The sequence below is a fragment of the Nothoprocta perdicaria genome, unplaced genomic scaffold (genome assembly GCF_003342845.1).
Source record: "Nothoprocta perdicaria isolate Ctin4 unplaced genomic scaffold, notPer1 scaffold_260, whole genome shotgun sequence".
NCBI classification, from domain to species: Eukaryota; Metazoa; Chordata; class Aves; order Tinamiformes; family Tinamidae; genus Nothoprocta; species Nothoprocta perdicaria.
Window position 1 is genome coordinate 341,286 of NW_020455489.1, and position 25,242 is coordinate 366,527.

Consider the following 25,242-nt stretch of genomic DNA (forward strand, 5'->3'; position numbering starts at 1 on the left):
TTGAATGTGCAAAATGCATCATGAAGATGCCCTCTTTTACACTCCTTTTTCCTTGCACCATCCAGAAGAAAATRCGCTCAATCCTTACACAAACACCCTTTGAAGTAAAATTATCCAGATCCTACAAAAAATGATCCATTGGTGGGAATAAGCAAAAAACATGTTGATGCAACAGTAATTTTAAGGAGTAAAGCAATAATCACAAAGAAATAATAATGGCAAATAAAGAACCTAAGGATCTAAAAGTTAAAACAAGGCCTTGTCAGGTTATGCTGTACCTGTTTTTGCTTCCAGCCACCAGAACGACCCTATGTACATTAAATTTTCACCTCCTAAGTTGCTCTTAGACATTCACAACCATGATTTGATGATAAATGAGCACGTGTAGCTTAAYCACACGCAAGAGCTGGGAGACAAGGCAACCTCCAGAACATGGAGCTTGGAAGGGCAGGATTCCAAGTATTCCTTAGTAATTCCAACCCCTATGCATGTTTGGGGATGGTGCTATAAACATTGCCCTTGTTTTTCTCCCTCTGAGCTCGACAGCATCATTATTGGGGAAAAAAAAAAAAAGCCTCGTGTCACTCCAGCACCCTAAAACATCCGCAAGAAGCAGAGGCTCTGTGAGTCAGAGCTTGACGCGATGTGACACCGCAGTCAGATCTGCAGACAGAAAAATGAGCTTTTCCCCCCAAAGCTGTGATGTCTTTTATGTCCTCCCTACCGTCGTTACCTTCTGCCTTGCACCGTCCTCTCGGTGACTCTGGAGCTGCTCGGGAGGTACAAATAACRGGGCACAAACCTTTGCTCTGCAAATCTTAGTGCTGCAAAAGGAAACAGAGCTGCTGGACGTGTTTCTCCTTTGGTTCGCTTGATTCTCTCCAACAGAATGTGGAAATTTCAAAAATTAAACACCCTGGAAGATTATCATACAATTCCCTGGAGTATAAGGTAGAGTATAAGGTAGAGATTAAAAACAAATGATAAAATAAAATAATAGTCTGCCATTGTTTTCCCTTTTGGGAGTTCTGGGAAGCTCTGGTAGCACCTGGAGCTTGTTTCTTCACATCACAGTATATCCTGTATCCAATAACTTCCTGAAAGCGAGATGTCTTTAAAGTCAGGTCTATTTAAGAGCAACATACACTAAAGAGGTGACAAGTGTTTCATTTTGTGACAAGCCACATGAGCTCAGCTTACTCTGTCTCTCCTTGGGAATCTACAACTCCAAGCGACCTCCAGYTTCTGGCCCAACCGTTCGCCATCCCTACACCCGCCTCTGCAGACAGCTCTAATCGCCCTCATTCCCTGCAGGAAGAGCTGATGCTTCTGCTAAATATATAAAAAAAAAGTAAAATAAATAAATAAATAATGCAGTAAATAAAACCCTGTGTGTCTGAGAAAACTGGAGATGAGCATCTTCCAAAAACTGCAGCAAAAAGCCTAATAGCGGGCTCCATGCTTGACCTCCACCACCCAACAGCAAAGCACAAACTTCCCACTAGATCATATTCCATGTAGAAACCCACTTAAGAACACAAACTCATAACCATATGGTTCCAGCTTGCTACAAGATCTATTTACTTTGTTGATAAATATAGATGGGAGGTTTAATTGTTTTTGTTGCTTTTGGAAAGGCCACATACTGAGCCCTTCTGAGCATCTTCTGAAAGGAAGAAATTGCTGCCAACTGAAATGCGAATCAGCTGTTAAACACCTCTACAAATCACCTTGATGTCTAAAGAAAACACAACACCCAACGCGAGCCAGAACCGGTGGAGACGATGGGGTGAATCGCAGCAGTGCCCCTGCGTTGTGGCYAAAGAGCCAAGACGTTATCAAACACCGAGGAACAAGGACCAGCAACAYGTGCTGCTTTTGCTTGGGTTTTGGAGCTGTTTTCTGAGAGCTTTTCAGGTCTAAAGATTTTCATGAGTCTGTCTGATTTATTTTTGCTTAAGGAAGCAACGTTCACACCTCATCAGCTACTTATCTACCCATTAAGTAGAATATTTCTCTTTCATCTTGGCCTCTTTTTTTTAAGTACTCTCCCAAAAATAAATAAAGTTACTTAAAAGGTCACAGACAGGTTTTTCTCTTCCACATGAAAGATGCAGACCTTTCTAAGCCTTCCAATACTTTTAAAGCCAGGTTCTTATATTGCTTTCAAATAGGTGGAAGGAAGAAAAAACACCTTTCTAAGCCTTTCTAAGCTTTTTCCCCTTCACTAAATTAGATGGTCCCTGACATGCTCAAAAAGCACAAAGTTGTAACGAATGGAAGAAACAAAAGCATTTTTGGATGAAGTAAAATGGTCTGATGGGCAAACATATTTCATCTGATGCAGGAATGGAGGATGAGGCTAGAAATAGCGGGGAGCAAAGTGAAAATCTCACCAGTTGCTCTTGAAACRAAAAAATAAAAATAAAAAAGGAGACTACTCCAAAAGAATTGCCTCAATCTGTCACTAAACTCTCACAGTCCCTGATCCCTCCTTTGGATCAAGCGAGAGGAGCACTCTGGTCATTGCCACCTTTCAAGCATGTTTCCAAGCTGCAGATGTGCGCATATCCATGAGGTCTCCCTCAGCAGCATGGACTCAACCCAAGGCGACCCTCTACAGTCTTGCCACTCAGTAGCCTGGCAAGGGGATGAGAGGTTCTCCTTGGCATGGGAAGACCTTCTGACATCTCAGGCAAAAGACGGGGGAAGATCTTGGTGACTTGAGAAAGTCTTGGTGACTTGGGAGGTCTTGGTGATGTTGGGGAAGGTCTTGGTGATGTTGAGGATGGTGCCTTCCTCCTCGAAAGGAGGTTTCATGCAGCCAATAGGATGGTCTCCATCTGAGGCCTCCAAAGTTGGCTCACCCCATGTCTCACCCTCCCTGTTACCGTTGGCCCCGCTCGCCTGTAAATTCAGCACCAGGAACATTCACAGCCCTCCAGCCACAGCACATCAGGTAAGAAACGAAGAGGGAACAGAAGCAAACGAGCCCAGGGCTTATTTYCACCTGGCTTTTATGCGACTCCTGCAGAGCGCACAGATGCTCATGGAGAAAGGAAGGCCAAAGGATGCCAAGAGTAAAGGCAACAYCCCACACACAGGGTTTGCACGAGAGGGCCACCATCATCCCCCACCCAATGGCATTTCAGAGTCACTGCTCTAGGAAGAGCCATGACCAGCTTTTGCTGAAGCTGAACAGGAGAAGGTAGAGACATTTACAAGAGACAGCTGGAGTTAATGCAGCCAGAACAACCAGATACTCAGCTGGGTGTTTATCTGAAGTACTGTGAAGAGTCCCCCATGAAACTGTTGGAAAATCTGGCTAGAGCAATGAATTTCTTTAGAGGTAGAATGCTCATCAGATACCCAGAACCCTAAAGTTGAGGTGCTAAATTTTGAAAACTTGGTCCAAAATTTACTTCAAACCTGCAGCAACACCTACCTCTTCAGAGCTCAGAAGAATTCCTATGTCTGCATCTACAGTTCCAATATTGCAAGAAGAAAGCACACCTAAATGCTTGTATAAAACAAATGCATGCCCACATTCTGCCTAAAAAGCATCAGATATTKCAAGAAGCAAGCACAGAGCAGGGTCACCAAGCAGAATTTTTAGCCCATCAGAGGCAAGTGCTCGTAGCATGAAGGCAGGGATTCACGGATACTGCAAGCTGCTCCCTAAAGTGCCTGTGGAGCTCAGTGGCTGCACAGCAGATGTTGTGGGAAGGAGCTGCAAGTACCTGGCCCCTAAAGTCCAGCTAGTGTCAGACAGATTTAGAAGACAAGATGTGGACGCTTGAGCTTCCTTCAGCAAACTGCCCTCAAACCTGAAAAAAATACAGGTTTTTACTCCCGACTGAGCCTCACATTGATGGATAACACTTGGGAAAATGAGGGTGTTGTGAACTGTTTCTGTCCAAGGCCATATTAGAAGTGCYACTTGGCAAGAGAGAAAGGCATTAGATGGACTTCAGGATTCCAAGTATAATAAACACTCAACTCTAGTTAAGCTTAAACTTGTCAGACGTTGATGAGCCCGTGGATCTTTCCTATTGAGCAAGCTAGACTATTCCTTCAGAGTCCTCCTAAGTCTTGAGGAGCATTTCTGAACCTCTCCTCGTGTGCTTGAGTGCAACACAACACAAGCTACGCTGCGACATGGCCACTCAAACGAAGAGACTGGCTTTTCAGTTTCTTAAGTCAAGATGCCAACGTTGTCTTGGGAAAAGCTGTGCTTCTGATATCGCTTCAGCTTTCAGAAGATTCCTAATCCTCTCATGCCTCTGGGCTGGCTCGTATGTGGAGCATCAACACATCTGCTGTAGGATGGGGATTGCCCCACGGAAACCTCCACTGGTGTCATCCGTGTGTCCCACCCGAGTTCAGCTCCATTTGCTTTGGGTGCTCTTACGTAAGACACGGGACCGCTTCTTGGCACACCAGCGCTGACTGTCCTGCCTTTCTTCAAGCTCCATGTGGCAGCAGGACTGCTAATGCATCCCCAAGGTGCCTCACTTCCCACGCCAACTGCAGCACAAGCACAAGGAACGTGCTTTGGGGAGAGCTGAAGCCGGCTCCAAGCTACCTTCCTCCCCAGGTGCTCCTCAGACAATGGAAGATCCAGCCAAAAGAGCTGCTGTGCAGGCTCCGCATGAGCCCACTCTCCACACACACACACACTAAGGCACGGAGCGTTGCTCCTACACAGCCATGCCGATGCTCCCTGGGAGCGTYAGCGTACACAGAGCCCAGTCCCGGGGCACAGAAAGCTCCTTCGCAGACAYACGTGTCAGCTGAGATCCCGAGGGGTAGTGTCCTGGGACGTGGAAATGACAGACTATCAAGAGCTGCATCCAGAGCCTTAGAGGGAGGTCTCCAGGCTCACACTATACGGACTCTCAGCTTGCTCCGATAGGTACCATAAGAGTCTCCCGTACTCGGCTTCCCTTTCCAGATGAGCTATGGCTTGCAGATAGATGCTCCATCTGCACGTCCTTCTCCACGGCAGAATAAGCTGGGAGGCAGTTCAGGCCAGATGCTTAAGCAGATGTGGTTTTTTGTCAACAACCCAGGAGACACAACTTATTTCAAGCATTTCACGGGTATAGAATGAAGGCAGYAAGCTTAAGAGCTCTGTTCTCCTTAATGGAGGAAAAGAAAGGGGAGGAAATATTCTTTCTGTGATAAAAAACACTGAGGAGGCACTAGGATTGCCCACACATCCAGGCCTGAAAGAAGCACCAAGACACACCAAGCAAATAAACGTCCCACCTAAGCTTTGTGAGTCTCCAGTTGGAGTAASACAGCTCCATTAGGACAGGCAGATATCAAGCACTCAACGAGCTGGAGTTTCTTTTAGGTTGAACTGTAAATCAGATAAATGTCATAGTCTTCTGGCAAGAAACCCTCCCTTTGCTACGGGAAGAAACTGTCCATTAAAAGACCGAAAYGGTGACACACGGTAGCGACCAACATCTCTAGCAGATCAGCTGCATGTTTTCCTTCTCCTGGTGGCATCCGCTTGTCTTCAGGACATGAGGTGCTCCAACGTGGCCAGGGAAAAGCACGGCATCTCCCTCGCTGCCCTTCCTGGAGGCACGGCAGAACCACAATGGAAACCAAAGCAGCGGGCAGCRACGGGCAGCCACGTCTGAGCACAGCAGCAAGCAGCCGCCTCCGGCTGCGCCGCCCGTTCTTCCCCTTCTCACTTACCCTCAGATWGTGTTTAGACAGCGAGCAGCTCCGTTCTTGCTCCCAGGGTGCTGTAGTCATGTTTGTTTGGTGTACACTAGGCTTAACACGAGCAAAAGGAGAGGGTAAAGAGGTCAGTAGAACACTTCTCCGAAGCAGCATAGTGGCTATTAGTCGGCCTCCAGCAGATCGAGCGCATTAAATTTCCATTCCTTGAAGGCCCCAGCCCTCTTCAGGAGGCTCCACTCGCATCTGAGACCAGGAAGGACAGTGGCTGCTGAGTAACTGCTCCACCTGCAAGRCCTCATGATACATCTGAAACAGCCAGCGTGGGGCAAAAAGGCTACAGGAGTTACCCTAGGAGACGATTAAGCCCCGTGAATAAAAATCACAGTTTTGCATGGTGCTTATTTCCACAAAAACGCGTGTATCTGAAGTAGACCCAAGTGCTTTTACCCTTATGGCAACCCGGGCGTGAAGTTCACCACCGASGAGCTCTGGAGCCGCAAGCAGAACGGAGAGGGCTTCCCCAGGCGACACTGCTGCTCTCACCGCGGCCTCCGAGCAGCAGCCGTGAACGTCCCCGTCGTGATCCTCGCACGTCGTCCGCCCCTCAGTSACCCCGGCACATCCAGCCTTGTTTCAGAGGCTCCACCACCGGCACATGGATATTGAGCTAGGAGACTGCCCACGTGCCGCTCTGCAAAGGCAAACGCAGGAGCCCCCTGACCCCCTTCCTGAAAGCAAATCCTCCTGTATTTATGGAAAAAAAGCCACAAACTGAGGAGGGAGCAAAGATGAGGAGGGAGCAAAGAGCCCTCGTGCCTTCCCCATCGTGGGGGTGCCGCGACACGTCCGTGCGTCACCGACATCCATTGCCCTCGCTGCCGTTGCTCCAAGGGAGGCRCGGGGAGGCGGAGGGTGATTTGGGAGTCCATTTGCTAATTGAAGAGTCGCGGGGGCTTCGTTCCAGTTGCTCCTGCCTTGGCCGATGTGCTGCCGGATTAAATGGATTTGCAAAGCGCTTTGTTAGAGGTGACTTCCTATGAAAATGGGAAATATCTGTGTTTTTAAGAGCTCTTTGCAAGGAGGGGATTCATTGGGTGGGTTTGAAAGGCCCATGCATGGCTTTTTGCTGTGGTACAGCAGCGCTTTTTCCCATTAGCTCTATTTGCCAGGAGCATTTGCAATTTTGCTTGGCCATAAGCCCTCATTTCTCTTCCCAGCTCCCTTATCTGAGCACTAAATGTTAAGAGGACATTTAGCTCCACCATCTTACTAGGGTAAATAGCACAGAAAGCCAGCACAGACTAAAGAACCGGAGCCTCGAGGATGGAGATGGCCATCGGGTCCCAACCATGTGGTACTTTGCTGGTTTATGTCACCAGAGGGCCCATCACAATGAATCAAACACAGCGTCAAGCAAACAAGAAAACCAGTTCTTCAGCTTCTTCAMGAAATTCTTGATTTTATGATTCTCCAACCTCCTCCCAGCACAATCCCAGCAAAACAGCCCTGCTTCTTCGGACAGCTAAGACATTTATTTTACAAGTACAAGCTGGAAGGCTGAAATGAGTGGTCAAATTTGATGGGAAAAGCAGCAAGGGGACCTGCCAGGACCTCTCCGCTCTCCCCAGCACCTCCTTCTCTCTACCCGTCASCAAAACCCTTCCATTTCTCAATGATTATGGCCCGTCCGAGCAGAGTGTCATTTATTTGCAAGCTGAGAAGTGGCTCTGGTTACGGGCAAGGCTGGTTCTGCACTGATCTTGGATATTTTCGGCTAAGCTGGGGCCGTGAAAAAGTCAGGCCTGCACTTTCTGAGAAGGAAAACAACGTACCGAGGAGATGTTTTAGCTGACAATTGAGCATAAGCAGGAACTGATGACGAAAAGCAGAAAACAGCCGGCCTTTCTTTTCATTCATCATGCAGCTCGGGAGGGCCTCTTGTTCCCTCCGAGGCAGCATTACCAAGGACGCCTTTTTCTCTTATCTCCATCTGCCTGGGAATAAACACATTCCTCAGCAAAATTGTCCACGATTGCCGTTGGGTCCCGGTTTCAACAGAGGAAATTGCTGCTTGAAGGAGATGTCTGGAGCGGGGCGGCACCCGGCCACGTTTGGACTCCCCGGCTCCAAACGGGTGGTCTTGGAAAGCAAAAGTTTCCCAGCTCTGGGTCCTTCTGGGTCCTGGAGGTCCTGGAGGGTCCTTCTACACATAAAACACCCACGCTCGAACGACCGAGAGAGAATTGCCATGGATTCCAGCTTCTGGACATCTCCATCCTCCCTCAAGAGGGAAGACAAAGCTAGATAAGAGGTGTAAGCAGCTTCGGGAACAAGGGACAACCCAGAATCAAGGCCCATAATGTTAACTCATTACCAAAAAAAAAAAAAACAAAACCAAAAAACATCCAAATCCAAGCCAAAAGAATTTCAAGTTTCCTCCTACTTCAAGGTGAGGATTTCTGTCATTTGAGCAACGATAAACAGCCCCTTGGGGATCTCCCCTGGAAGGACTCAAGGGCAGGACGACAACAGGATTATTTTGCTCGCCTAAGCGGGCACCAGCTCACGCAGGGGCTGCTGCCTTTGCTTTTAATTTGATCAAGAGCTCCCATAAAGCGCTATTTCATCTTCCAGCCGTCTCACAAAGGAGCTGCTTGCAGGCAGACCAAGAGGCGCAGGAAACRCTTAGCGCGGGGATGGCAAACATCTCGTTTTATTGCTTTTCCATCTCAATTCCTGCAGATTCCGATTGCATTTCATTACCAGCCGCGACGAGACGCGCGGGGAGCAGCAGATGCCGGGCTGCATTTCCATTCGTTACTTCGGAGGGACACAGCACGAACGCCCATCTGACACTTCCATATCTCAGGAAGATTTGTTTAGAGGAAGACAATTCTGCCTTTTCCAAGACGGATCAGCGAGGGTGATGCTCCAGCGTGAGGCTGGAGCCAGCACGTGAAACCCAAAATAAGAACAAAACCCTTTGCTGAAGAAGGCAGTCAACAACCTCCGCATCTCGATTCCCTTTCGTGTCACTTCTTCTCGGCCTGGCCCACCTGGTGGGCAAGGAGCCCTGGCCGTAGAAATCAGCAGGAGTTTCTCCATGGATCTGAGGGGTGAGAGGAATCTAGTCTGAATTTCCCTAGGATATATTCAAGCAAAGGTGAAGGATTTAAGGTAGACGGGTACATTTTCAACTCCCGCCTCCATGATTTAGGGAGGAATTGCCTTTGGCTTTCCCATTTTGCCCCACCACCCAGGGCAGCAGGAATGCTGAACAAGGAGCATCGCAGGGCAGCTAAAAACAGAGGTGCTTGTAGGGCTTCCTCCCACCACCTGAAGCGTCTTCCTCCCACCTTATACCTGAGGACACGAACGGCAGAGCCAGTCTGAGCAGTGGAGGTGGTGCCTAGGGCAGCTGAGAGCCACCCAAGTAGACAAGAAGTCACAGAACGTCACCTCGTCCCRCTCCCTTCCAGCTCCTCTTTCAGTAAGCAGCAGAGATCTTGACGTTCAAGAGACCCAAAGTCCCTCTCTTTCCCCATTTCCCTGTCTTCTCTTCCTTATTTTTCCTTACAGATTAAAAAGGGAACCTCAAGGGAGGGATGACCTGACCTTACATCGCGAAGAACATGTGGGAAAACTCCTTCCTCATCCTCTAACCRCTTTCTTCCAGCTCTCTATGGAGCAACATAAGTAGGACATGAGTCCTGGATAACAGTTTTATTTTTTCTTTCCCCCTCCCCATTTTAAAAAATATTTGGAAGATCAGCTTTACAAGCAACCTGAAATGAATCACAGCCCGGTGAACAACGGGGATCACTGCACTGTGGGCTCCTTCACGAAGGGCAAGGGCTGCCAACGCTAGGGCCCTTCCACCTCCACACACAGGCCAAATGATGTAGCCGTGGATTTTAATGGGCAGAAGCAAAGGTCAAAACCCCTCCGCTTTAACACGCACTATTGCCATGAAAAGCCCTTTTATTCCACATTTCGGTCGCGGGCRTCTCAGCAAAATGGAGCCGGGAGCTGCGGGGGTGACGAGAGAGACATTTGAGCCTCCCTTTTCAGGCGCTTTTCATCAAACGAACGAGTCTTTATCCGACCAATTTATTTTGTAAATAAAGCCCTGCTTCTAGGGGAGGTGCTTTTTGCATAACAGGCAAAACCAAACCCAGCACGAGGTGASAGACAGGAGGACACAAAAACACATGCTCATCACGACATTGCCCCTGTGCAATTCCCTCCCTGAAGAGGAATAGGAGGGGAAAATAAACGTTGGGTTTTCTGAAMGCCTTTGCTTAACACTATGTCTGTCTGATACCCTCCCCCTGAGCAATGAGGACTGCAGCCCTCGCTTGGAAGATGGGAACATCAAGATCCTTGCTTGGAAGGCAGGAACATCAAGATCTTGAGAAGTTCAAGACATGGTGAGCAAAGCAGCCGGGATAATAACCATAAATAGCCAAACACAGCAGAGAATCGCTTTTAAAAGCGAAAAAATATTGTCAGGTCTTCTTAACAGGAGAGTTGGCCAACAGTTTAGGAACCATCTGAACTTGGTGGGAAAGATGGAGCTGACAGCCCAAGCTGAAGGACACAAAGAAGGATGGAGACACATGACATTATTACACTGCCCAGACCCCCCCTTTCTGCTGCCTTGGGTTGGGCAACGCTCCAAGAAACTTCATATTTTAATTCTTTAAGTAGGAAACAGTTGCTATGACTAAAACCATTAGCTTCTATTCGATTGTGGCTTCCCCCCAGCAACACATATTGGCTTAAGCTTGACCACGGATCAGATGGTGGTTCCTCAGCAAGGATTAAAATGATCAATACCCTCTAGCTTGATGACGTTCCCTAGCCACAACTACAGCTGCAAGATCAGCCTAGAAAAGCTGTCAGTAGGTCAAGAATCAACACAGCTGGGCCCAGGAAACACCTTGGCCAAGCAGCAACATCTCTATCTTCTGCTGTTGGGTTATTTCTACAAAGCCTCCTCACAGGCTCACGTGAGTCGACGACTCAGAGCACTCCTGCTGTCCTACTAAAACACATGAACCTCCCCTCCTCTGAGCCCTGGGTCTGCTTCGATTCAGCAATTTTGCTAACGACTCATACGAAAGTAGGACACTCGCAAAGATAGAGACAGCCTTTCCATTTTGTTGGCATCGTATTTTGTAGGAGAAAGGCGGGGGAGAATATTGTGTCACACTGAAGAGGGAGGACTATGTTAATGCACCTTAATCACTTACGTTGTGCTGTTAAAGGGTTATGAGTTAGTTCTTTAAAGCAAGAATTGCCTCAGACCTCTCAAAACAGGAGCATGAACATCGCCTGTAAGGAACCGTCACCGAGAAATTTCTTCCTATTATTCAATTACTCATCTGTCACAGGCAATAGAAAATAACCATCTTTGCAAGAGTTAACTGTGAAGATACTGAGGGATTTAAGAGAGAGATTACTGAAAAATAACTAAAAGTCTTACTTCCAGCAAAAAGGGGGCTTTGAGGGGGAAAAAAAAAGCACCAGTGCAGTGACTTCAAATGAAAGCAGCTGAAATAATGCCTGAGCTCCACAGGTCGAGAAACCTCTGCCAAGGCCAAGGGGGTTTCTGCCCCAATGTAAAGCTGACAGCTTTTTGCACACAGAAAGCTCATGCAGTAAAAAAAGAAGGGGGAAAGCAGCCCACACTATTGAGATGCATGAAGTCCTCAGCTAAATGCCACAGATCTGGAATAAGGCCGAGGCTGCTGCGGGAAACGCACAGTTGCTCCTTTCATTCGGTGCCTAAGTTAGGGCGATTTTCTAGAGCTGCAAGTTTTCACACTGCATCRATAAAAACCTGCAGGCAACGGCCAAGCCATCGAAATTCCCATGCTGCCAGCCTCTAAATACGCTTTTTCTGCATATTAGTACCTTTTACAGTGACATTTTCTCAGGCTCTCCAAGTAGATCGGGACACTGTTTTAATAAATATACATGCAAAGTTATTTTTTTAATCGTGTCTAGGCAAGGGCATGGCTGGAATCGTGGGCAGAGCGGGATACGAGCGGAATTGCTAAATAGCACCAAGAATAAAAGTGTTATGTTTAGCAGAGCACATCTCGACACGGCACCGAGCCTGTTTCTTGCAAATAGGAGGACCAGACACGAAACAGAATCTCCAAGCATCAGCTTAAGCTTGGAAACAAACCCGAGCGTCTCCAAAGCCCGACATGGAGGTGGCGCCGCAGAAATTAAGAGAGTGGGAACCAAACGGCGACTGCAGCAAAAAGGAAAGGCTATTACAGAGACCCAAAATGTGGGGATCTCGCCCAGAAGAGATGCAGATCATGCAGAAGAGGTGCAGAAAGSTCCCTCACCGTGAGTGTGATTATGGGGACCTTCCTGCTCCAGTCGCTTGAGGCATCCAGCATCCGCGCCAGGAGATGAGGCTTCCTGCCCTTTGCCAAGGGAGATGGAGCCAACTCTCCAGAGGAGAGGCTCTGCAGGCTTAGGTAGCCTCCAAAGCACAAAATGCTCATAGTGACAGATAGAACGAGCCTCAAAACCACAAGTGCAGTCGAAAAGACCCGACTGCAATGGGTGCGCCTTCCCAAAAATCCTTGGGAGCTGCAGGAAAATGGAAACAGAGGACCCAACTGCCCTACCAGGAACGTATCTGGGAGAATGCTGAAGATATTCCAGCCCTGCATCAAGGGGGTTGGAATTTCCTAATCACCTGAAGACTCAGAGACCTTGAGGGAGCCTGGGGAGGGCGGCAGTCGGACACCCCTGGCCACATGTGCTGTGCAACCAGGCAAATTCTTACCCAGAGGGAGGCCACTCCATCTCTTGGAGGCCGAGCTCAGAGTGCAAGACCAATATGAGCCACTCCAGAGAACAGCCCTCCACCCAAGAGCTGCAAAACCCACCGGTACTGCTTGCTGAGACAACGCATTGGCCCCTTCAGCGTTTTGGTGAATACCAGCGGGACCAGGAGGAGATCACACGACTGGACTTTGCAACAGCAACTGCAACAGGTCCTAACATACCCAGGCACCTCCTGCAAGCAGGATGGGCTGTAATCTGAAAATTATGTGGAGAAAACAGAGAGACACGACAGAGGTTCCCATTCTGTCCTGTTAAGTCAGAGTCTTATGAGAGTAGTCTGCAGAAAAGGGGAGAAAAGAGAGGTCAGAGGGAGGATGACAAAGGAGACCAAATGCAGAATACGCAGGTAATACTGTATAGTACCCAAGGGAACTGTGGTCCCATGGGATGGACCTATGAGAAGTTTTCATTGCTTTGAAGAAGCTGTTCAAAACACTAGGGTGGAAATGGTCTCCTTTAGGTGTAAAGGGCCCCTCTCCAGGACCAAAGGCAAACAAAAAGCAAATCTAAAAAAAAGGAAAAAAAATCCTAAAACAACAGCTGAGGAGAATCCAGGAAGTTCAGCTGTCACTCACTATGGGCTCTAGGATCCAATTCTTCCTTTTTTCCACCCTACTCTAGGCATCAGGAAGGGTTGTTCTTCTCCAGCTCACGTCTGCAGATTCAGAAGCTGAATTTACGACCTAACCTCTACAGGAATTTGCAGAAATACACACGGTCAAAGGAGAAGCTTATGGTAGCTACCACCAACACAAAAAAAAAAAAAGAAGAAGGCAAAAGAAAAGTTAATTCAAGTATTTTAATAGCATGAGACCTTTTTATTCACTCTCCTCGCTCTGTTCTCCTCCATGCTACATAAAAGTAGTGCTCTTTAGACCTTTTAATGCCGTTTCCAAGAGAATGAGAACATCTGTTTCTACTGGCACGACTGCGACTTGCATGAGAGCCGAGAACCCATGTGTTATCACCCCATGTCCCTCCAGCTTTGCTGACTTCCTCTGCTTTTCACAAAACACCCATCAAACTTGCCATGCTGCAGCCGACAGGCTCAGTTGGAGCGGGGGCGTCAGCGGAGACGTTTGCTTGGAGATGCAGGAGGTCGCATCTGCCCTCATCGCACCCGCACAGAGCTCCACACAGCAAAGATCCTGATGCCCAAAAATGCTGCTGTTCCCTCTCGCCACCTCAGGGAGAGCTTCACCTGTCACCTTATGGACATTCAGATCTGTTCTGCACAAGCACCATAAGGAAAGGGAGCTCCCAGGTGGGCACATCTCGGGCTGGGCGCTTTTGGGGCTCCCTTGGTCTGATGGGTATCTTCTTGTCTTTGGAGACTCTTGGACAAAATGTGATTCACCTGGGACACAACAAATACAAGCAGGGAAGRGCCAGAGCACTAGTGTCAGGTACCCCTTTCACCCTCACTGAACTCAGCAATGTCCCACAGATGGGTGTTTTAACGTCCATGGTGGATGACAGAAATCCCAAGGGATCGTTGTGGAAGTCTCACCAAGCAGAGTCTTCACGTTTGATGATCCCTACCAGGGTGAGGTGGAAATTCAAAACGCAGGTTAACGCRGTAACGATGCAGGAGAGCACGGGGAGCAGCAGTGAAAGGATGGATGTCTGCAAATCCCTCTCAAGCCGCAATTTAACTCAACCTAAGGAAACACCACCAGCATAAAACTCAGACTTCTGGCAAGGGACTGTATCTAAGTGTTGAACCATAAATTAGAAGGGTGCATGAGTAACTACCCTCAAATGCTCCTATACATAACCCTGATAAACAGGAATGAAAATTGTTCATAAGGGCAAACAAGGAAGGAAAAAAAAAAAAAAAAAAACAAGAAGAAAAGAACCCATGAAAGACAAAGTTGCAGCACTTATGTGATTCCTGAGAAAATAAAGTATCAATATTCAACTAGGAGGTTCACTAAGAAAGGCTTTGCCAGCAGAGCTCTGTAGAGAACAGTTTTTAAGTGGGTTTGGTTCTTTGTTTGTTTTTTGGAGTAACAGAGAAGATGTAGAATAAGAAGCCAAAATGAATAAATGAGCCTGCTGTCATAACCATAACCCAATCCACTGATAACATCATCTTCCAGCTCCATTACCGCTCGTTGCATTATGTCAAAACATGGACTCTAAACTCTCCCTAATTTTGTTTGCAAAGCGTTCTGTAGAGTTCRGGAGCTCTCTAAATAATCCCAAATTAAGTTACAAGACCAAAGGAGGAGACTGGGGCAGAGCCAAGTCCTGGTGTCCTCCAGAGGAACCTGCACACAGGAGGAACGAGAATAAGCTGGAGAGCCTGAAAGACGAAGTCGCCTTGGACGCGAGTTGTTTGAGGCGACGGGCATCAAGGAGACCCAAGAAGGTCTCTCCAAAGGTGGTGAAGACGCCCCATAAGAGACGAGCACGTGCTCGTTTTGGAAGTGCCCTCCTGCGGCAAGGTTGTGTCAAAGGACAACGTTGAACGCAGCACCCAGTTGGCGCCACATGGCACGCGTGCCTCTGAACCAGCAGTGTTTTGGAAGACCATACCACATCTGCAAAGTAAAATCCCCACATCCAACCATCTTTTACCGGGAAAAAAAGTACCATTCGTGTATTGTTTTCAAGCAATTTCTTCGGAGCGATGGGACAGGTTCTGCASCTCCTTGAAACCATTTCCGCCGTCAAAGGGAGGATTAAGAATTGTAGATTGTTCCATGCAATGCCGAGGTAGAAACGTATCACAACTTGCCTTGGAGTCTCCTCCACTAACTACTTCATAATGCAAAAAACATCATTTGAATGTGCAAAATGTATAAATATTAAAAGCTGAAGGAATTAAATCGATGCCCTGAGAAAAGACTTAGCCTTAAAAGGACAGAACGCTAAAGCTGTTTTGGGAAGCTAGCAGAGAACATTTGCAGCTCTACAGCATTAAGAGTTTGGCAAGAGACTATGTTTAAAAGAATCCTTTATTGCCTTAAAAATCCTCTTGTTTAAGGGAACAATTTAAGAACTGATTTTCTGCATATATGCATACACACGCACTCCAGTTATACATAGTCTGTCGTTTTTCCCATATTTGCCCAAAAAGCACAGATGAGAGAGGAGCCTCCGTTATTCTGGGAGGTTTTTTATGGCCAAAACACTCACAAATCTACCAGACAGCTCTGGTAAGGAGCAAAAAAAAAAGACAGGAAAAGCATCTACCCATTTGTACTGCACCAAACGAAACCAATAATTCATTTGCTGTATTAGCTCAATTAAAACTGCTCTCAACATCAGAACTCACAACCACCGCGCATGGACAGAAAAGAGCTGCTACAGTAGGAGGACCTAAGTTGGATACAGCATAGAAATTCCTACAGAAGAACATATATTTTCTTAAAGGAAATAAGATAAATCTGAAATCTGACGGATCCCCCAACAAGCAGAACATTCCCTCCTCTCTTGTTCCCAGAGAAAATAAAGCTCTAAAGGCAACACAAACTGCGACAAATCAGGGGAGCTAAACCACAAACACTCCACAGTTTGTGCACAAGGCAGAAAAATGCCACTTTTAGTGGCACAACACACAGTTGCTGCAAAGATCCCAATATGCTTTACTAACATTTATCAACTTACCCTCAGTGCCTGACAAGGTGGGGAGATATTATTATATCCTCCTGGTCCAATGAGACAGTCAAGTCTCATTTCCCATTTCTACAACAACACTGCTTCCTTAATCCTTAATTTGGAGGCAAACGATCCGCTCAAAGCCACAGGATTAAATGTGGTTGGAGGTTTATTCTTAAGGATCTCAGCACTAAGTTAAGAGATTTGACCATCATTCTGTATACAGCGAGATGGACAATTTTAGCATCTTTTTTGTTTCCCAGCAAGCGCATTCCAAGTAACTTTCCAAACATATCTTTAATCCTTAATCCCTTAATCCTTAATCTCTTTCTTTGAAACAATTCTCTTCTCTTCCTTCACGTTTTAGTCTCTAGAYGGTGAAAGAACCAACCAGAGGCACGTCACATATAAGCAGCTGAGCCCATACCTTCCATGACGTACACCAGGGAGCCCACATCTCCTTCCTTGATGATGCAGCTGTCTTTGCCGTACTCCACGGGATACATACAATCCACAATCTCCTGGATCTGTGACAGTTCCAGGTTCTTCATGAAGTCGTTGTCAAGGATTGCTTCCTTTATTAGTTCCTTAGACCTACAAAGAGGAGAGGACAAGATTTATCCGCGTGTACATCAACTGAGCTCATGCACAGCGCGTGCAGCCTAGCACGGTCACGCTCTCCTAATGGGACAATATTTTCCTGCAAAAAATCTGATTTTTCTCCCAAATCTGATACAATTCCAACTACAAAGGACTAAGCAATCACAAAAAAAAAAAATCCTTAAAACTTATTTGCAAGTTCTATAGGACAAGCTTTGAATTAAAGAGTAGATTCTATGCAATTGCAAGATCCTTTTGCCTGTGAGTTTCATGTCTACAATGACTTCAAAGACTAACAACAGCTCCTTGAAATACTTTTCACCCACAGAAGCAAAAGACTCACAAGAAATGTAAGGTTTTTACTTAGCTGGCTGTATTTGCTATTAAATGATAGAGACCGGGTAATATAAAAGCCAGAGAGATTGTGTACCACATGCTGCACTACCACTAAGACCCAACACACCAGTGAATATGCAGAGCAGCCACCTCGACGTTCCCTTCGGACCGTCATGGCCAAGCAGGCAGTTTGCACCCAGGAGACACAAGCAGGTGCCCACCAGGAACGTGCTGGAGATAAGAGCTCCCAGTCATCCTCACCTTCCAGCTCCAACCAGCAGCACRTGCTCAACCCCTATGATCAGAGCAGGCGTCTACCAGTCCAAGAGGCCCCAAACATATCCAGAGTGGACAGCAGCTCCTCAGCACTCAGCTTCTCACCCTACAGATCAGCGTCGTGGGCTGAACAAATTGCTGATGTGAAGACAGCCTTGGTGGACAGCTGCAACCCAAGGCACTGGAATGAGCTTTATTTCATTGAAATAACAGACAAAAAATGAAAAACCAAGAGGAGACTTTTGAAGAAGGATGTTAATGAACAGGGCTCTCTTGAACGACAGCTAAAGTGGGGATACCAAAGTCCAAAAGGAAAGTCATCCCTAGGAATATAATGGTTATTTGTAGGGATACAAGGTTACTGGGGATACAAGGCTATTTCCAGCAAAGATTTAGTTCTTTAGCACTTTGCATTTCTACGTTTGTGATCGTTTGGGGTTACTGCAACAAAACCCACAACTTCCTATTCAGAGTCTGTCAGTCCTCACCTATCCGAGGAGCAGGACRTGCAGCAGAGCAGACTTTGCAGTACCATCTGTGAGAAGAAAAACCAACAGGGAAAGCCAAGTGCTACGAAAACCCTTTGCTCTCGCAAATCCCTATATGTGACTTCCCAAAGTGCAATTCCCATTCCTCCAGCAAGCAAATAAGAGCCACCCAGGGAGCTTCTGCTGTTCTCGCCCTCGTAAAGAAAGGCTGGCAACGTGTGGGGTTGTGTAGATGACAAACAACTGCTGCTGTGCTGCGCAATGAGACTGGAGTCCGTCTATGCTACAGCCTCACTGAACACTGCTCTTGTAGTCCTAGCCACCCCCACAGGTCTCCAACACCCTCCTAACAAAGCACTAATTATCAGCATTACTCCAGCCGCATGCCAAAGGAGACGGCAGGAGAAAAGCTTTCACATGAGTCCTGTCAACCACAGCTACAGTTTAAGCTGTTTCTTTCATTCCAAGTCTCAAAAATGAGACATTCTCCACAGTAAAATAAGGTCAAGTCTTCCAAGTGGAGMGTTTCTGAAACATCTGTGCGAGACTGGAGGGAATTCAGACACRGCTGCAGTTGGACCTCTTCTGTTGACTTAGAAGACATCAAAAGCAAAAAGAGGTTTTACTGGGAGAACTGAGTAAACGTTTTGAAGGAATCCTGAGAATGTGGCCAGTTCCATGGTGAGAACCATGCATGGAGGTCAAGAAAGATGCATCAGATGTTGGCATGGGTGAAAAGCAGCAAGACTTGCATGATGGGGCCTCCTGTTCCAAACTCCTATAAACTCCTGTCATAGCAATCCAATGTTTCAGAACTTCTGAACCAACAGGCTCACAGCAGAAAATACCTCAGTCCTTCAACGTGGAGGTCTTGCAGGAGCCCACTAACTCCTGCAACCCCTTTTAATGCCAATGAAGCACTACAACCATTAAGACAAAAACCACGCTGGCCACAGCACCGATAATATACTCCCTCTCTCTGCCAGGACCCAGCGTATTAAACTTAGGTGTCTCCACAAAAGAGTTTGCGTAATAACTCTTCAAGAACTCTCGATCTCCACAGAAGGAGACTCCACAGCCTCCCTGGGCAGCCTGTGCCAGGGCTCTGGCACCCTCACAGTGAAGAAGTTTTTCTTCACATGGAGATGGAGCTGCCTGGGTTTCAGCCTATACCCATTGCCCCTTGTCCKRTCACTGGCCACCASTGAGAAGAGCTTGACCCCTTCCTCCCTGCATTCCTCCTTCATGTACTTATACATGCTAATCAGAGCCCCTCTCAGCCTTCTCTTCTCCAGAGAAATGGGAAGAGAAGATCTTCTCTCCTGGTTCCCGTGGCACCAGGGCATTGACCGTGGTTTGAAGCCAGAAGCCCTTTCGCCAGCTGCCCTTTAAAAAAAAMYAAAGAAACAAAGAAGACAAGCCTAGCTCCAACCATTTGGAAATTAGTTTGATACTAAAAATATATCGTCATAGCTACAGGAAGATTAGCTCTGTTGTTGTTAGGGAGGCCACGATTTGCTAGGCTAAGGATGCCCCAAAATTATTCATGCCGCGCAGATTCCCATTCCCACCTGCCAGGCACAGCATCGTCCTGCGGTTTGCTCTGGGTTTTATTGAGCAGTTTTTCCCTCAGGAAACCCCACAAATATATTCCAGGTGAACGGCACCCATCCCAGACACAACAATCCCAATGTTTCAAGGCAGGAAAGTGTGKGAAATTCATCCTGGACGCACTCAGAATTCACTCACTTAAATGAGCTGCTGGTTTTGTCCAATCTTTCGATTTTAAGGGAGTTTAGGTTGTGTTTTCCCACTCACAGCTCTAACAGAAATGGCTTGCAAATAAAATAAGCCTACACTCTTGGAAAAAGTTTGTTCTAGTACCAAGTGCACGAGTGCATTTGCATGCATATTTGCTTCTCTGGAAAGTGAAAGGCTCTCAACATGGAGAATCCTTTGGAAGAGGAGACCGAATCTTTGCTCTCCAGGGGTAAGGAACCTGGCACCGAATCATCACTTCTTTTTTCCCCCAAGAAAATAACGACCAAGTTCAATGGAGACAGGACGAGCGGTTCCCAGGAAGATCCAATGCTCTCCAGCAGATCCTGGGGGTTGGATGGACCTCTGGTGGATCCTGCTCCTGGATAAGGAGCAGAGTGATGGTGACGGCAGCCTGCGGACAGAGGCAAAACTTGCTTTGAGGGCTGCTGCTCTGCCCGTGCTTTACATTCCCCAACCAGAAAAGTTAACAGCAATCCCRATCTCCAGCCTAAAGCACAACCACTCCCATGTACTCCAGACACATGGAGAAACACCAGAAAAAAGTGGTAATCGTCATCCCTTTAGGCCAAAACGGACMTACACGAGGACAGTTTTCCAGGGAATGAGCTGTTGGGAATAGGCAACAAAGGCAGATAAAGAGAGAGATTGGAATTCAGTTTTGCCAATGCTAAGAGAATATATGGGAGGAAATCTGAGTTTCCTGGTGTTCAAGAAGTAAGGGGAAAAAAGTCCATATTGCAGTCACCTAACAGCAGAGAGGAGACCTCTACAAGAACTTCTTTAGCTCTTCCTCTCTCCAAACTTCATTGTTTTAAACACTTTCCAACACAAACTTACACTTAGTGCTCACATAGGGTAGTAAAAGCCTCTTTTTCCCCCCTCATGGCTGTGCCAGCCGCTACGGATGCCACCAGGTGGTCTACTTAGGAGGGAACCCGGCGCTCACCGCCGGGCCTGCGGTCCAAAGCACAAGAAGAGAAGAGCTCGTGATCTGCAAAGGCTTCAAACGCTGCTCAGAGACCCTCAAACAAGCGGCATCTGCCTCATGCTACGGCATCGCTGCTGTAAAAGGCCAAAGCAAAACGGCCACGTGGGACGTGCACCCACTGCAGCTCGGCGGCACCCCAACCGCGCGGACATCTTTGTGGCTTTATCCCATAGGATTCACCCTGTTACTTACGAACAGACTGTGCTCTGATCACGCTCTGAAACTGGAGCTCAACAGACCACGTCCCAGCCCGCTCAACAGCAAAACACTGCAGGTTTTCGCATTAAAAGCTGGTGGCAATAACGACAAAACAGGGCAGCTTGCACCTTGTGCGACACAAAAGGAAACGTGGCCTCCTAGGGTGCAGATGGCTGGGAAGTGTCTTGATGCACCTAAGCCTGTAATAAGCATAATAAAATATAATAAAATAAAATAATAAAAATATCTGGGTGCTCCTTTGAAGGCCTGTGTACTCTTAAGAGCAGGAGGGTGCAGAAGAGCCCAGGCCCCCAGGCCTCGGGTCGAGTTYGGCCTATCGAGTAGCCGATGACTCYGCGTTATCCGTTCGTTTTGGCTAGGGTTAAAGCCCGCCTTAAAAATGCTTCTTAAGGGAATTTTAAATAGAACTGCTGAGCTATTCTGATCCTGTTAACGGGAAATACAGTAGGGTTCATGTCCTGAACTACACAGCAAAGATCTTCCAATATGCTCAATTTTCTGTTTCTTGCCYTTTTTTTGCAGCACGATAACGCGAGCGTGTTGGGGCTTCAAACCCATGAGGGAGAAAAAGGGGGTCGAGGAGGACCTCAAACACCCGTGGCACCAACTGCTGCTTCATCACGGGGGGAAACGTACCCTGAAATCTTGTAAACTGACGTGCTGGTTAAAGGCACAARCAACTGCCAAGTCACTAAGCCTCACCCAGCCTCAAATACTACTTTTAGTTGTGGGAATGGAGGAGGACGTGGACAGAGAGTTCTAGCCTGGGCTTCTAAATATATCAGGCCATTCAGTTACCCTGGTGCTCAATATTTTGAGTATTGATACTTAAAATAGGGATAATTTAAGAAAAAGTTACCTTCTCCTTTCACCTACACTGAAAAACGTCAGGGCAAAAACACCACRAGCGAGCGCTGGGGGCTGTTTTGTTCGCTCTTGTGTTTTAGCACACCTCACCCCACAGATCTTAATTTACCCCTTTCTTTCTAGGATAGCATTTTACATTCTCCATAGAAGTCACTAAAGTGCACAAAACAATGACAGCAACAACAAGAGCAGCTTTAGAAGCTGGAAATGTTGGCGCCCTTGGCAAGCAAGAGCTGGCTCTTGCCAACAGAGTTTGCCTACTTTGAAAATATCCAGCATCTCTGGGAAAGCCACTCGTGACACCTTCGAAGAGGATAGATCCACTATTCATTAGCCAATATATAGCTGTTAGTTGAAGCAAACAGTCCTCTGATATATAAAGTCTGGCCGAGCAGTTATCAGCCAGAACATGTAGCAAGTTCATGGTGAGGGAAGGATGGAGCCTGTCCAAGAGCCGATCATGCAGAATCACAGAATGGTTGAGGTTGGAAGGGACCACTAGAGATCATCCAACCCGCCTGCTCCAGCAGGGACACCCAGAGCACGGGGCACCTGGTCGCATCCAGGCAGGTTTTGAAGACCTCCAGAGAAGGAGACTCCACAACCTCCCTGGGCAGCCTGTTCCAGGGCTCTGTCACCCTCACAGTAAAGAAGTTCTTCCTCACGTGGAGATGGAACTGCCTGGGTTTCAGCTTGTACCCATTGCCCTTCATCCTGTCCCTGGCCACCACTGAGAAGAGCTTGGCCCCTTCTTCCCTACATTCCTCCTTCATGTACTTATACACATTGATCAGATCCCCTCTCAGCCTTCTCTTCTCCAAGCWAAACAGGCCCTACTCACTCTCTCCTCATACGAGAGATGCTTCAGCCCCTTAATCATCTTTGTCACTCTCCACTGGACCCTCTCTAGAAGCTCCACATCCCTCATACTGGGGAGCCCAGAACTGCACCCGACACTCCAGGTTTGGCCTCACTAGAGCTGAGGAGAGCGGCAGGATCCCCTCCATCGCCGTGCTGCCAACACTCCTCCTGATACAGGCCAACGCTCCTCCTGATGCACGCACCTGGCTGGAAGACGCTCTTCTAAGTGAGGTTGCCATGCTGCCACGTCCAAAGTGCATACCCCGCACGAGCTGGGAACGTTTCGAGACAATGAAAACAGAAGGGGAAAAATATATATGTGCCGTCGTATGTCATGATGGGCTCCAGAGAGTGACCTCTTCTAGTTCATCTCCACCAGCAGGGTTTGGTTATGAAGATAAAGGAGTGCAGACACGGACAAGGCACCCTGAAGGTCATGGTAATATATCTTCAAAGGAAACATCTATTTAAGGCAAGGGTTTGCTCATCAGTCACTCATCCACACACACTTCTAGTCTGGGCAGCTCCCAAACACTAAACCCTGACTGGAGGTGAAAAAAGGAGCCGGACTAAATGGCACCTAAAAACAGTTCTCCAAAGTTTATTAGTGTATTCCGAGGTCTGCATCGTGTCGCTTTGCCGTGATAAATGAACAGGCAGGCAGAGAACTGCAGTCAGACGCCCTGGAGAAGAAAGTCACTGAGAGCAGTTACAGAGATGGACTTCGCCCCTGTGCAAGAAGCAGGAAATCTGCCAAGGGGACGATAACCTAATTTAAATAGATGCAGAAATCCAATTAGAGCTCCCGGGAGCAGAGGCAGCTCATTCCCGTCTCCCGGATTACAAATATTCCGTGAGCTTTTTCCACATGGGCCGYTGCCCAGGCACGGCCAAGGCACGGGAGAAGCCCCCAGCTTCAAGCACGTCAGACGACAACAGCCGACGGSAGCGCAAAGAATCCCTCATTTTTTAATAAATACTCTTAAGGATTTGGGGGGAGAAGTACTTCTTGCTTCCTTAAGAGCTGGTAAAAGGACTGATTTTAGCTGCCAGGCTTTGAGACAAGCGCTTGAAAGCAGATGTATGGGATTACCTAAATAACACTCGCCTCTCAAGGGCCAAGGCGGAGGGATTTAAAGACAAGTGCTGCTGATGTAGCTGCTTTTGGAAAGGCTCCTTCGGGATACGACAGAAGAGCAGGTCCCGGCGAATCCATGGGAGTGCGGTGTTGCAGACTGAGCCTCACCTAATAACGAACAGGCTGAGTGGCTCGACGGGTGCCTCTCAACACCCTAAACACCCCGTCACGCAGCTCGGTACCCCCTTGATGGAGAAGGAAGCAGCGCAGCGCAAARGAGAGCAGCATGGCTGGGACTCCCGGCCACGAGGAATTTCCATCCCAAGTGAGAGCAGGGAAGAGACGGTCCCATTGGGAACACCGGCTCCTGACTCGCATTCCCGCTGCGTGCTCATCGATCGCCTCCGTCGTGCCGTGCTTTGAGGAACAGCCAGGCAGCAATTGCCTCCTCTGAGATGCTTTTTGTTCAGCTGCGCTTTCGTGCTAATCTCGGCTTAGTAAGTCCATTAAGGATCCCGGGCCACTCTTTGTACTTCTGCCTTTGATTCTAACCCGAGGCACAAAATAAACACCCAGGCCCTAAGGTGACACAGGGACAAGTTGGAAGATTGATCTCACCGGCTACAGGTGGGATCATTTTGGAGAATAAGTGGCAAATACCACATTGGAAGGAGGGAACCAGAAGATAGGCAGGGAACAGACCACGTAASTCCAAGACAAGGGGCATTAACCAGACTGCTGTTTTCTCTCTGCGTGGCAAGCCAAGAAAGTATTTCCTTTAAATAACGCGGGAATGCTCCGGCTTCATGGCTAAGCCTCGGGTGAATTGGCATATGTATTCGCCAGCATGAGGAGCTGGAGCTCTCGGCACGAGCGGAGCTGCCGTTTGTCACCGTCACGTCAGGGGAYGTGGGGAGTTCTGCTTTCGAACCCTGCCAAAGCCGAGGGCGCGGGTGAACGTGCACTGTGCTAATGCAAACACCGGAGAAAAGGGACAGATGGATTCAGATTTGCTGGTAGGGAAAGGGACGACTGCATAAAACCGAGATCTCAAAGTGCAAAGATGCTTTAATCCTTGAGGCTTTAACCCTCAAGCCTCTGGGACGACCACTTTGTGCAATCTCAAGCATCAAGGCCCAGAAAACATCCCGTTCATAGCAAAGCCCCAGACCTTTGAGTTTGTTCCACCAGTTGGAACCCATGGAGGGTCACTGGAGATGGCATTTGTCCACCCAAGCACTGTTCCTGCTTTGACACAACCAGATTATACACGTTTCTCCCGAGACACTTCTGAGGAGCAGCCCAGGGTGGATGGAACGGTTGGCGCCCTGGTTCACACCACATGCTATGGCTGTAGGTGACCCTCGGGGCCCTTGCTCCTCAGCAGCCCCTCTACCCAGCCCCGCGCATCCTCAGAACAGGAATCACTCCTGCCCATGGCATTTGCTCCGGATCAGCTTCCTTGAATGGGCGGCTGGAGCTGCAGGCCARTGGCTAAAGGTCTCAAGGAAGAGCCAGAAAACTTGGAAAAGGAACTAGGAAGGGCCAGAAGAGCCCTCTGGGTT

At 47.8% G+C, this 25,242-nt stretch overlaps 1 protein-coding gene across 2 annotated transcripts in view; it reads right to left on the reverse strand.

The window, feature by feature from the left end:
- The window catches only part of PRKG1 (protein kinase cGMP-dependent 1), a 320,495-nt gene that overhangs the window by 258,273 nt on the left and 36,980 nt on the right, over window positions 1-25,242 (reverse strand). For both annotated transcript variants that reach the window (XM_026040662.1, XM_026040661.1), the window contains exon 2: window positions 16,610-16,776. In XM_026040662.1, the coding sequence (XP_025896447.1) occupies window positions 16,610-16,776 (167 nt within the window). The remainder of the gene's footprint in view (window positions 1-16,609; window positions 16,777-25,242) is intronic.